At 32.0% G+C, this 12,576-nt stretch overlaps 2 protein-coding genes across 4 annotated transcripts in view; one reads left to right on the top strand and one right to left on the bottom strand.

The window, feature by feature from the left end:
• LOC140052139 (laminin subunit alpha-1-like) overlaps positions 1-5,531 on the bottom strand; it is a 42,854-nt gene extending 37,323 nt beyond the window's left edge. For all 3 annotated transcript variants that reach the window (XM_072097563.1, XM_072097564.1, XM_072097565.1), the window contains exons 1-3: positions 4,957-5,531; positions 2,559-2,789; positions 657-773 (exon numbers count right to left, since the gene is read on the bottom strand). In XM_072097563.1, the coding sequence (XP_071953664.1) occupies positions 657-773; positions 2,559-2,789; positions 4,957-5,328 (720 nt within the window). In that variant the 5' untranslated portion in view covers positions 5,329-5,531. The remainder of the gene's footprint in view (positions 1-656; positions 774-2,558; positions 2,790-4,956) is intronic.
• Positions 5,532-9,923: 4,392 nt separating this feature from the next.
• LOC140051150 (zinc finger protein AEBP2-like) lies at positions 9,924-12,565 on the top strand. The gene is made up of 4 exons (XM_072096282.1): positions 9,924-10,007; positions 10,429-11,063; positions 11,153-11,220; positions 11,465-12,565. Exons 2-4 carry the CDS (start codon positions 10,449-10,451, stop codon positions 11,613-11,615), a joined length of 834 nt encoding a protein of 277 aa, XP_071952383.1. The 5' UTR covers positions 9,924-10,007; positions 10,429-10,448; the 3' UTR covers positions 11,616-12,565.
• The last annotated feature ends 11 nt before the right edge of the window (positions 12,566-12,576 follow it).

Below are 12,576 nucleotides of genomic sequence, written 5' to 3'. Positions count from 1 at the left end.
ATATAAAAAAACAATTCTGAGAGAATATATGATAATTTTTAAGTTTGTTTATGATATTGAAAAATGCAAATTTAGTGTTAATTTACATCTTATGTTATCACCCTGTAGCAATAAATGTTAATGTGTGATGTTAAATATGTCATCTTAAAAAATTGTAGATAATTGTTTTATAAAAAAAAACAGACTGAAATTTAAAATTGAATAGGTCATCAAATTTAGAAATTTGTGAAACATTTAATAAAATGTACAGTTTTCAGGAAGACTAACGATAACAAAATTTCATGAGATCCAATGTAACATACTACTACTGAATATATTATTCCATATGCAATGGTTTATATGAAATTTAGTTAGCAAACTAACCAGTCATTTAAATGAAAATAGATTTTAGTCCATAATGAACATATTGCGTGAAATATTTGGATCAGAAAAATGTCAATTAGCTTATCATATAGAACACAAAGGGGTATAAATAACGATTTTGTTAATATTTGTCAATACAACTCATAAACCATAGATATTATTCAGTAGCAGGAGCTGTAAATAGAGTCTCAGTGGAGAAGGAATTCACCATGATGATGGTGTATGTTATATACACTACTATAATATTATCTCTATGTATAAACCTAGACTTACAAATATAAACCTAGACTTACAAATATATCCCCTGACAAAAGTCCAAATTTGAGGTTCATTGCAAAAAAATCAAAACGAATGTATCTTGCACGTTTCCATTCTGTAAACTCTTCGGCGACTGGCATTGTAAACTGGATCTGAAATACAGATATACAGAAGATGTGATAATTGAAGAATTTGTATGAATGCATCATCATTAATATTTACTGAATTCAATCGCAAAAAAAAAATAATCAACAAATTCTTTTATTTTGGTATTGTTAGAATACTTATAGATGCATTATCCCACAAAAAAACCTGTTAATTGAAGATTAATCAAACCAGGCAATTTTGCAGTTTTAATCAAGTTATTCACTTCTGTAAACAAACAATTATTATTAATATTAAATCAATTATTAAAATACAAAAAAAATGTATTAATTTTATTTGAACTAAAAGTAAAAATTATTGCCTGACAGACAATTTAAGTATTTTTTGCTTTAAATTACATTTTTTAAGGAAATTAATTTTTTTTTTCGATCCAGTTTTGGGTAAAAGTGAATTACTCTTATGTGACATGGCATATTCAACACAAAAAAAAGAAGAAATATTTAGGGGGACAATATATCTTAAATTTAATTTATTATTTAATATTTTGTATGTATATACACATATTATATTCAATACATTTGGAAAGTAATATTTTTTCTTAGATTCAATGTTTTCAATATACATACAAAGTTATTTTAGGCATTATTATGCATTGTTCATATAGTATAATACATGTTTTTAATTAGTTGGGCTCAATTGTAGGACTAATGATTTTGTCACTGCATCATTCAATTGCTAAATACTCCAATATTTAAATGACAATATTAACACAGGTACAATGTATGTCTATTGCACAGGATTCTAGACAATCAATACAACAAGATTAAACAATTGTTTTCATATGTTGCAAACTAAATATTCTCACAACTTAAATGACAATTAGAGGATTGTAAAGGTAGTAGGCTTTGTTGAAATTGAATCACACTTTTCACACAAAACAATACTGTATGTGTTGTTGTTTATTGCCAGATAGTCTGATAACTTTCCCACCTCGGCTGCTTTGCTTTATATCTCGGATTGCTTTCCTCCAGTCCTGTCTGTTTTCTGCTATTGTTCGAATCATTGCTATATCTTTTATGCTATTGATCCTAGGGGTAGTGCAGTTGATGATTGTTTATGTGTACAACTATCATTTCAACAATAAAACTAAACACAGACCTGCCAATACGTGGAGGAATTATTATTTATAATTCCTCCATGTTTAGAATAACCAAAAATAAGACGACACAAGTTCTTTATCATTTCTGACATGTTAAACATTTGGTTGAAATTGCCTTTATATTTTCCTGGAAATAATTTGTCAATTCAGTATAGTCCAGTCCAGACTAAACACATCTGATAGTTTGATAAATTTCCAAAAAATGGGCAAATATTTTTATTTTTCTACAAAAATTCATGAAAATACAGTATAATGGATTATTATCATATGGTTGCAAATGCTGATATTTTAAATTAAAGATATATTTTCCCCCTAAAAAATATATTTGTTTGAATATGCCATTTTAATGTCACATAATAGTTATTCACTTTGACCAAAAACTTGAGCAAAAAAAAATTACTTACCTGATAAAGTGTAATTTAAAGCAAAAATTACTTAAATTGTCTGTCAGACAATAGTTTTTGGTTAAAATTAAATGTTTCTTTGGTCTTTTTATAAGTGAAGTATTTTTTTTTAGAAATGAATAACTTTATTAAAACTGCAAATTGACCTTTTTAACCAGTTTTCATGTTTTTAAAATAATTTTTACAATTTTTGTTGTTGAATATGTCATTTTAATGTCACGCTTTAGAAAATTAACACATCTGAAAAAAGAAAGAATCTTGGATCTTACGATCTCGTATTGTGCTTGTTCGGTTCGTCCATACGATGAACACAGAACTGCATTCTCACTATCTGCAATGGTTTTTTGCGGCACACCAAACTGATCTATGCAGTCACTAATGGTTGTGACTTTATGTTCCCAAGTCCTGAATGTAATTCCATTTAGAGAACTTAGCAATGTCATCCTAGTTGGACGGACTGAGTCTCCCATCTGAATGCTGATATAGTCAACAAGGTAACTCTAAAAAAAAACATACACCACAATATAACTGTAAATGATTTTTTTTTTAATTACTCACCAAAAGATCTTTCTCCCTTCTAAAAATTGTAAATTTTGGAACAAATATTTCCTATTTAAAAAACTGAAATGGTCATATTCCACAAAAATTGTAAAATAATAATTACATTTAGGTAACCACCATCATTAAATAAATGATAGTCCTTTAAAAGTTTTTCTAAAAAAACAAAACAATTTTACCATCCTACTAAAACAGAAATAAATAATATATATCATAATTTATATTTTCCCACATAAAAAAAATGTTTCACAGAAGAAAAACAAAAATATCGGGCTGCTTAAATGATTAGAATCGACTTATTTTAACATTTTTAACCGTTTAAAGCTGAAAAAGTTATCGCAGTAGGACCATATAGTATTTATTTTTACATTAAATGTAGTTTGTGACCATAAATTAGAAAAATGTACAGTAGGGAATGGGAATTGCAATATTTTCTGAGGCATATTAAAAAAATTTAATGCTAACCGTTTACGATCAAGGCTGCATTATTCTGATAAGACAGACAGTGAATGCATACACATTGAAAAGAAAAATCAATATTGTAAAGGCTATTGTGAAACTGGATGCTTTTCATTCTCTCATTGATCAGTAACAGATGTACCTGGGTGGAGTTCAAATTGACGCATCATGCCTTGATGTTTGTACAGTTTTTAATTAACTCAATTTTCATCTTTCTTTGTAGACAATGATAAATATTGTAAATAAACGGCAGATAAAACACATTGTTAATGAAAAAGCGGATGATAAATTGGAAACAAATTACTTGTAACTGCTACCATTACAGCAATTTAATTTATAGTGGAGCTGTAGCTTGGTGGTTAAATCACAAGGTCCAGGGTTCAATCCTGACCAAGGACTAGGCTTGTAACTCTTTCAACTCTACTCCAAAGCCTCAAATCATACTATTATTTATAAGCACGATATTTTAATAAAAAAGTCCTGTAATAGCAGGCAAGTTGCTCACTGTTGGATGCGTTTGAAATAGAAAATGATGGTTACATTAAAATAAAAAAATGCTGAAATAAATCTAAACAAACAAATAAATATACAAGTGTTAACGATTTTAAATATTTTTTTTACTATGAATAGTAAATAGTAATAAAATAAATTGTATATAAATTGCATTGTATATCTACACTCGTGCATAACGTTTGTTGTTATTGTTCCTTAGTAACAGAATGCCACAAGTGATTTAAAACCACAGAGCATATCATTACTGTGATTTAAGTAACCTGTTTAAAATCCATAGACCCCCTAAAAAGACTACCTCATCTTTTTTCTCTATATTATGGAACTATAAAATATAATTGTATGAATTAGGTCTCTATTTCAATTGATTCTAATATAACATTGTTGCCAAATAACTTTATAATAAATGGTCTATCAAATCCATTTATTTCCCTGGCAAAATGACTTACTAAACATAGGAAATTTTGTGAAATTTAAATTCAGAATAGAAATTGTGCAGTTTCCATCTGTTTTAGCGATGACAAAAAAAAAGATTGTGGAGTTTTAAAAACCTCAGTAACCTCTCAACTCATTTTGCTTACCAATGTCAGGATTGACACTTTGTTTATATTTTGATAGAAGACTTTAGTAAGCAACGGTAATCGCGCCGCACTTTGAAATTCAGGGTTGGGTCACATTTTATAAAATATTAGATAGGCGTCACGAATTTGACGCTAAAACCTGAATCTGTATTAGGTTCCAGGTACTGCATGAGAAACTGGGCATGTAAAATTTATCTCCTGGTTTTTAATTATTATTATTATTAAGTTCTAGCCTACATTCAATAAACAATCGGATTCCATCAAAGCTAAATTGTTTATCTAACTCAGTAGGAGGAGCTAATTACTTAATTAGCCCCAAATTAGCATTTCCTGTCACCAACTTTGGTGCTTAGTGCACATAATTATTATTGTTTTGTATTCACTTGATCTTGAAAATGGTTCTATGATGGTACCGAAACGTCGATCTCTCTTTTTGTCATTAAATTTTATATTGATATTAAGTTCTAGTGCGATTTATTGAGGCTTTTTAAATTTATAGACAAATTAATTATCTGCGGTACGTATATAAAATGATCAATTACTATATCTGACAAATTACCTCCAGTAGATTTAAAGTTATTGTTGCTTCAGGAAGAGGATTATTGTTCATGCCAGCCTGATGAAGCATGTTCTTTGAGGTGCTCTGCCACCAGGTAAATACGTCCCCAGTGGTTGGATCATTAAGGTCAACCATTAACTCTGGGGGATGAGCAAAAGTAGCATTTGAGGAATCACAAAGTGATTCTTGTCGCTGTGTTACCGGCTTCGATCCTTCACTTTGGGCGTAAAACGATTCTGGTGGAGTTCCACAAGTTATTAATGCTGTAATCGGCTTATTCACTGCAACATTTACCGCATTCGTCTGACCATTAGATGAACGTAAGAAGGAAATGAACACAATAAACACGGTTGCTAAAGACGCTCCAGCCATCTTTAAATGTAAGCGCCGAACTCACTGTTGAATAAGTAATTGTTTGGCGTCGACTCAATAGATCATTTGAACTCTCTCAAGCTAAAGTACATCTACATACAATTTGACCTATTTCTTTGTTAAAATTCACAATTTAAATCACATAATTGTACAGTAAAAGATTAAAATTCTGCCAACTCTAAACAGAGTAAACTTCCTTCTGCGACATCTGTTTTGGTATAATTTTAGTTTGTCACCTTTACGGTTGAATGAGCTTGCTTGGTGATTCGTCATTGAGTCACAATACAATAGAAAAGGTGTTCCCTACCCATAAGGGTACGTTCACACGTACGTTATGGCGTAAGACTGGCGTGGCTTACGCAAGCGGTATAAGGTAATCTAAATCCACGGATTAAAATGTCCAGGTTGTTTAGACGTACGGCGTTCGTTATATTAATGAATTGTTTTAAACACAGAAAGTCCAAGAATCGTTTAAGTTTTTTAAAAAGTTCCATTTTAGATTTTACACTGCCTTGATGACCGTTGTTAAAAAAAAAAACATTTCTTGAAATACGGCCGGCCATCTTAATTATTACTTCGTTTTTCAATTTCTGATTTCTATATACAGTACTTCCCCGAAAAAACATTGCTTTTATATTATTTACTTTTATTTCACGCAAGCTGAATCTGAGTATGTTTTTTTATCAGAAATACAATTAAAATACATAGGGTACAGTAAAGAAATATTTCTTACACACCGTTTTGAACGACATTTTGACGTAGGCCTAGTTTTAATATTGCTCTTCTAGTTATTAAATAATGTTTTGATATTCTATCTATTAATTTAGTAATGAAAGTATTACCAATTTAATTGTAATAATCAGAGGCCTAGTAAACATTTAGTGAAGCGCAAGATATAGTATAAAATGTTCTATTTTATTATAAAGAAGGGCCTATCGTATTGAAGATATGGGATTATTTTGATTTGATTTGATTTATTCAATATCGGCTCATTACAATTACAACAGAATACTTTAAAAAATACAACATTAAACAAAAAGTAAGGATTGTCAAAAGCGAACCCAATCACTGTTTAAAGATTTTCCTTTAACAGAAATAAAATATAATATAAGTATAATATAAATGATGAAAAAAAAATTAATTAAAATCTAAGACGTTATGGAAAAAAAATGCAGCAGGGACCAGGTAAAATCAAAATACATAGTGTTGGCGAAGACTAGTATCGAATTCTTGAAACCTCAGCCAATACAAGGAGAGCAAGCTCACTTAAATCTGAGGGAAGACCATTCCAAAGTTTAAAGAATCTAGGAAAAGTGAAGATTGAAAACAGACAATTCGAGCAAATGGTGGCCTGAATAGAAGATCAAATTTGTGACGAGAAATAGGAGAAAAAAATGAAGAAACATCGAGATCAATAATTAAAGATGTATTGTCCCTTTGTCAAATTCCAAAAAAAAAAAAAAAAAAAAAAAAAATCGAAAAAAAGTGTGTCTGGTCATTTTGAAGTATCGCAGTTATTAATTTTCACCAGAAATGAGTTGAAAAAGAAATCATTTAACTGAAATACAGACGTTTTTTGGTTAAAAAAATAACTTTGACTTCCAGTCAATGTTTTCTATCAAAACATATCTCATAATGCAACGCGCTTATTTGGCTACTCTGTAGGCCTATGCATAATCATAAAACTTCCTCGCGATCTGTGTGAAAACACATTCTCATCCGTGACGAGTTGTAAACAATCCTAATTAGCATCATGCATAATGTATACTCGTGGTTTGAAATCTTTGTTTACTTTCGCTCCGGACGATTATCCCGATGAAATGTAATCAAATTAATTTAGCTGTTAATTACGTAAAATTGTTGTTTTTGGCTCGAATTTTCAACTTAAGGTGAATAACTTTAATATATGGCCAATTTAAATTTAGAATATTTTGACGTTCATTTTTTTGTGTTTCAAGGGACAATACATCTTTAATATAAATATTTGACAACAAAGATAATAGTTTGGAAATCAATCCGAGAAGTCAAAGAAGGAAGATGAAGGAGAGCTAATCTTTCGCGTAGGTAGGACGTTCAAAGTGTTTACACTGAAAAAAGTATCTTGTAAGAATGCGTTGAGGTTTTCAAGGAGATAAGGATGGGAAGCCAAATGTGGAAACCACACAGGAGCACCATATTCCAGAATCGGACGACACAAGGATTTGTAAAATAGAAGAAGAGAATGAGAGTCATTGGTACCAACAGTACGACGGATAAATCAAAGTCCTGGAGGCAGAAGTAGTCTAGGACCTGGGTCAGATTTGTATGCATTTAATTAGGAGAGAATATCTCAACTGTTATAGGATAATTTGACCCCAAGGAACAACATGGGATATGTGCCAAATTCGCTATCCGGGGCGAACATGCCCAAAACCGGGGTCAAAGGTTAATAATGTGTGGTTCTTATATCTCGACAACCACTTGTCGTACAGATTTGCTTTTGGTGTCAATATACATATTTATATTCGGTCTAACACAACTTTTAGAGATATACGGATATCATTAAGAGTATAAGGGTAGAGAGTGAGATTTCGAGAGCGAGAAACGTGCATAGCTTTACATTTATTGATGTTAAGTGACATTTTATTTACGTTGGACCAAGAAAGAATATTGTCAAGATCAGATTGTAGGATAAGGAAATCAGAGTTAGATTGAATAAGACAACAGTGTCATCAGCATTGGAGAATATTAGATTAAAGAGTAGAGGGAAGATCCGAAACAAAAATATTAAATAACAGAGGGCCTAGTAGAGATCCCCGTCGAACCCAGATGTTACTTGGAGGAAGAACCATTAAAAAGCACTCTCTGTGACCGACCAATTAAGTAAGAAGAAATCCAATTAAGTGTAGTGCCACAGAAACCATAGTTGTGAAGTTTTTGAAGAAGAAGAGTATGAGAAATCTTATCAAAGGCCTTGGACCAATCCAGAAATATAACATTGGTTTTAGGAGAATTACGTTTATCAAGATTAGAAGCTAGGTGATGGTAAAGTTGGGAGACTTGAGTAGGCCTAATAGTTGATCGTCTTGGCACGACGAAACCATGTTGAGCTTTATACATAGATTATGATTTATGATTGGATTCAGTTTTCCTTCTGTAGTTCATTAAATCAAACAATCAACTTTTATTTCAGAACAAAGTCCTATGGCCTACTGATGAACAAAAATATAATCCTAAACTAAACTAGAATTCAATTCTCGTCACGACGAATTATTGGTGACGGGATTGGTGATCATTTTATAATGAATATATTATTATGTGGCATATAGGCCTGTGTTGCAATTTGTTTAAACGGATTACTAATTGAGTCGTTAGAACGGATTACGTTCGAAAAACATATACTTAAAATGGCATTATAATGGGCTTTCTTAGGAATGAACTTGAATTTGGTAGGCCTAAATGTGATTTGTACAATGATACGCCTTTTAAAAATCACGCGCGGAAAACTTGTTTTTGCGCAGTAATTTTTTGTAACACGGAAATGTAGCAGTGAGTTGCGTTAACGCTACTGCCTAGTTCACACTTCGACATAGGCTAGCTACGCAAAGCGTTCGCCCGGGTGCGATTTTTTTTTTCGTACATAAGTTGGGGACCCCCTCATGAAACGTCACAAAATAAACATGAATAATTCATCAGTTAAATTTTCTTGTTCCGTGTGCACCCAAGCGTATAGCAACAAGAAGTGATTACACAACTGCGATACGATACTTTTACAGTAGGCCTAGGATTCTAAGTCAATTCACGTGATTGCCTTCGCGCACTCTTCTTCACACACACACACACCACTATGCAAAATGTGTCGAGTCGAGGCTAATCGACTGCTAGGCAAGACATTACACTAAGTAGTAATTCATTGGACATAGCCCAAAGAAAGCTTAGACTCACAAGAATAAAGAATGTGTATAATTTGTGTACTGTATTTTTTTAATTCTGCTATTTTATTATCAAACAATATGCATGTAATCAAAGGAACTGCGCGTATATGAACACATGAGATGGGAAGGTTAGACCCACGAGAATAAAAAATGTATTTTGGTGTAATGTTTATTGTTTAATTTTGCTGACTCTAACACACACACGTCACACACACCAACACAGCTACTACTATAGACATGGGTTTTAGAGAATAGTAATTAGGCCTAATAGTATCAATAGAAACTATAATTTTAACACGTAATTCTTTAGTAATAAATTATATTAAACACACCATAAACTAAAGGCTGATTATTTCGACAATCCACACAAAACGCCGCTATTCTATTATGAAATCGCACGCGGCAACCACAGCGGAGATAGGCCTAGAATCGGGACCTAGAATCGTACCGCACTTGTGTAAACTACTGTAATCACTTCTTGTTGCTATACGCTTGGGTGCACACGGAACAAGAAAATTTAACTGATGAATTATTCATGTTTATTTTGTGACGTTTCATGAGGGGGTCCCCAACTTATGTACGAAAAAAAAAATCGCCGCCCGGGTGGCTTATGCCGTAAGTGTGAACAGGCTCTATCTCTATCCGAATTCGTTTTCGCCATGTGGTCTGTTTAAGGTCAGAGGTCAAATCAACAGAATTTTAAAAACTTGAGAAAAGCTAAATAAAGAGGTTCGGTTGGGGTGCTGAAATATCTTGTTTAAACTGGTTAGTTAGTCTATAAATATTTAGATTTTTACATTGTTATAGTTTACTTTTATTATAAGTGTTTGTTACATCCCATTTTCAAACTTATATACCCGTTTTAATTGAATAAAACAAGTACATTTGTTAGGCCCAGCTTTTCGCCGCCTCGTCGGTGGTGTAAACCGCGATAGCAGCGTGTGCATAGTCGTCGGTATAGTGTGAGTGGTAAGCCTCCAGTTAGGCCTAGCGGATTATAAATAGAGTTGAGATGTTATTTAGGCCTATATAAAACCACTCATCAATTACTGTACACTGAAATTTAATAATAATAATATAGGCCTAGCTAGAGATTAAGAATGACAAAATATGCAAACCAGGGAAAAGTGATTTTTAAAAATTATATTTAATTTATTTAATGTCAGTGATAAATATTTTGTTACAGATGATTAGAAGAACTGGACAATGATTAGTACATCTGATGTTAATGATGCCAGCAGTGTTTCATCACAAACAACCACGAATAGTAGTGGAACCAACACTCCAAATCTAGACAAGAAACCAGACTATATCTGTAAATGGGATCAGTGTGGAGAGATTGTAGAAACTAGTGCTGACCTTGCCGATCATCTTACAGAACAACATGCTCAGAAACAGCTGACAGGGAAGAAAGAGAAGGGATACGTTTGTCTTTGGGATGAATGTAAAGTACGCAAGAAGCCCTCCAGCAGCAAAGAATGGTTACTAAGACACATTCTTCTACACAGTGGAGATAAACCCTTTCGATGTGTCATCAGTGGATGTAGTTTGGCATACAGCACTCGTGAAGGTCGGGCAAGACATGTTCAATCTCACTTTGCCGAGCAGAGTTCACCAAAGATGCCAAGAAACAAAGATGACAGTCCAGGAAAATACAGAAGAAAACGAACAAGATATAAACGCAGACTTTCTCAAGTTAAAAGAACCGATTTCTTTGACACTAGAATGATGGATGCACTGCAGCATCATCTGGTGACAGTCAACATGACAACACAATTGGACACTAAAGGACAGGGTCGTAGTATCATTTTCCAAGGAATTGTAAGTTAAAATTCTAAACTAACTACCCTACAAATCCTATATGTCTCAACTCAAATTTGTGCTGATATGTGTTTGTTTTTGTTTTGTAGGTGAAGTGTAAAAGAACTGAAGAGAATGGAAATGTTTCTATGTTGATTCATTGGAAACCTGAAGATATGTAAGTTAAAACTATCATTTAAAGATGGTGATATCAAAAGTCAGACCTTGATTATATCATTATATAATACTATTATTATTTATTATGCTACGAGTATGACAGGTGGTTCTGGTGGTTTTACTTGCAAATTATTATCATTACGGTAATCGGTAGTTAGGCAACACTTGATATTCCCTTTTATCTCCCATGTAAAAGAAACAATTAACTTTGATAATATAATTCATCATGTTTCTACTTTCTCTAGCTTACCTGACACATGGGTATCAGAGAACCAGGCAACAGAACTTAGCTACAAAAGTATTCCAATACCTGAACTTCCAAAAGAGACGCTGAACCAAATCCACCCAAATCTAACACGGTATATCAGTAGACGAAGGAAAGCAAAAAGGAAATGAACAAAAAGAAAGAATACGACATATGGTGGTATGACCCATTGTTAAAATAATGACCGGTACCAGGAACTTTTTTACAAAACAAACCTAAAATCCTGCTGAAGACGCGCAGAGATTTACTTGGCTACAGTGTTGGTTATCCTTAAGCTCTGTCTACACTATCAAACTAGTTTGACAAATAAAATGTTATGTGCCCAATTATAGTAGTAATATTCCCAAATATGGTAGTGATATAAAATCATCCTGTCCATTTATGGACAGATCACAAAGTTTGATAGTGTAGACAAGGCTTTAGAGATATGCCTAAATACGTTGTTTCATGGGAAAGTCACACAGGTTCTACTGTAAATACAAAAGTTTAAAGAAGGCATATATTCAGTTAAAGATTAACTTTAAGAGACTAATTAATTTCTAATGTAATTATTTTCTTTAATTTGTAATGTTACTTTTGTTTATTAGTTTGTAAATAAATTATTAATATTATAAGATAAAATGCATTTTGTCTATTATAACACTAACCATACTGTTAGAAATTATTGAATTTAAGTATCTGTAAGAAAATATTGACTTTGTTTATAGAATTATTCAAAACATACATTATGAATTTATAAGTATGTTTGTAAAGGTGCAATATTGTAGATATAGAATAAGTGATGTTAATATGGAACAGAAGTTAATGTTACGTTTTACTAAATACTAACAGATATAGATGGATATAGAATCTTAGTTTTCAGCAAATATAAGAATTTTAATACGTTGTTTTCTGGATTAACTGTTTTTTTGGATAAATTGTTTTTCTTTAAATTGATTCATTCATTTTTGGAAGAAGCGAGTGATTTTGAAATGATTATACTGTACAATAATCATAATAATATTAATTTTAGGTTGATGGGCTCTATTGGTTGCAATTATTTTGAGAGCTTGTTGGAAGGTCTGATATAAAAAACTGTTAATTTTCTATTTT

The sequence above is a fragment of the Antedon mediterranea genome, chromosome 6, assembly GCF_964355755.1.
Source record: "Antedon mediterranea chromosome 6, ecAntMedi1.1, whole genome shotgun sequence".
NCBI lineage: Eukaryota > Metazoa > Echinodermata > Crinoidea > Comatulida > Antedonidae > Antedon > Antedon mediterranea.
Note: the sequence above shows the minus strand (reverse complement) of the source record. Positions and strands in the feature narration are given on the sequence as shown.

Bases quoted from the DNA above. Each gene is read 5' to 3' on its own strand.
- LOC140051150 (XM_072096282.1), top strand. From the start codon at position 10,449: ATGATTAGTACATCTGATGTTAATGATGCCAGCAGTGTTTCATCACAA. The intron at 11,064-11,152 runs GTAAGTTAAAAT...TTTGTTTTGTAG, and splicing joins GTATCATTTTCCAAGGAATT to GTGAAGTGTAAAAGAACTGA. The intron at 11,221-11,464 runs GTAAGTTAAAAC...TACTTTCTCTAG, and splicing joins CATTGGAAACCTGAAGATAT to CTTACCTGACACATGGGTAT.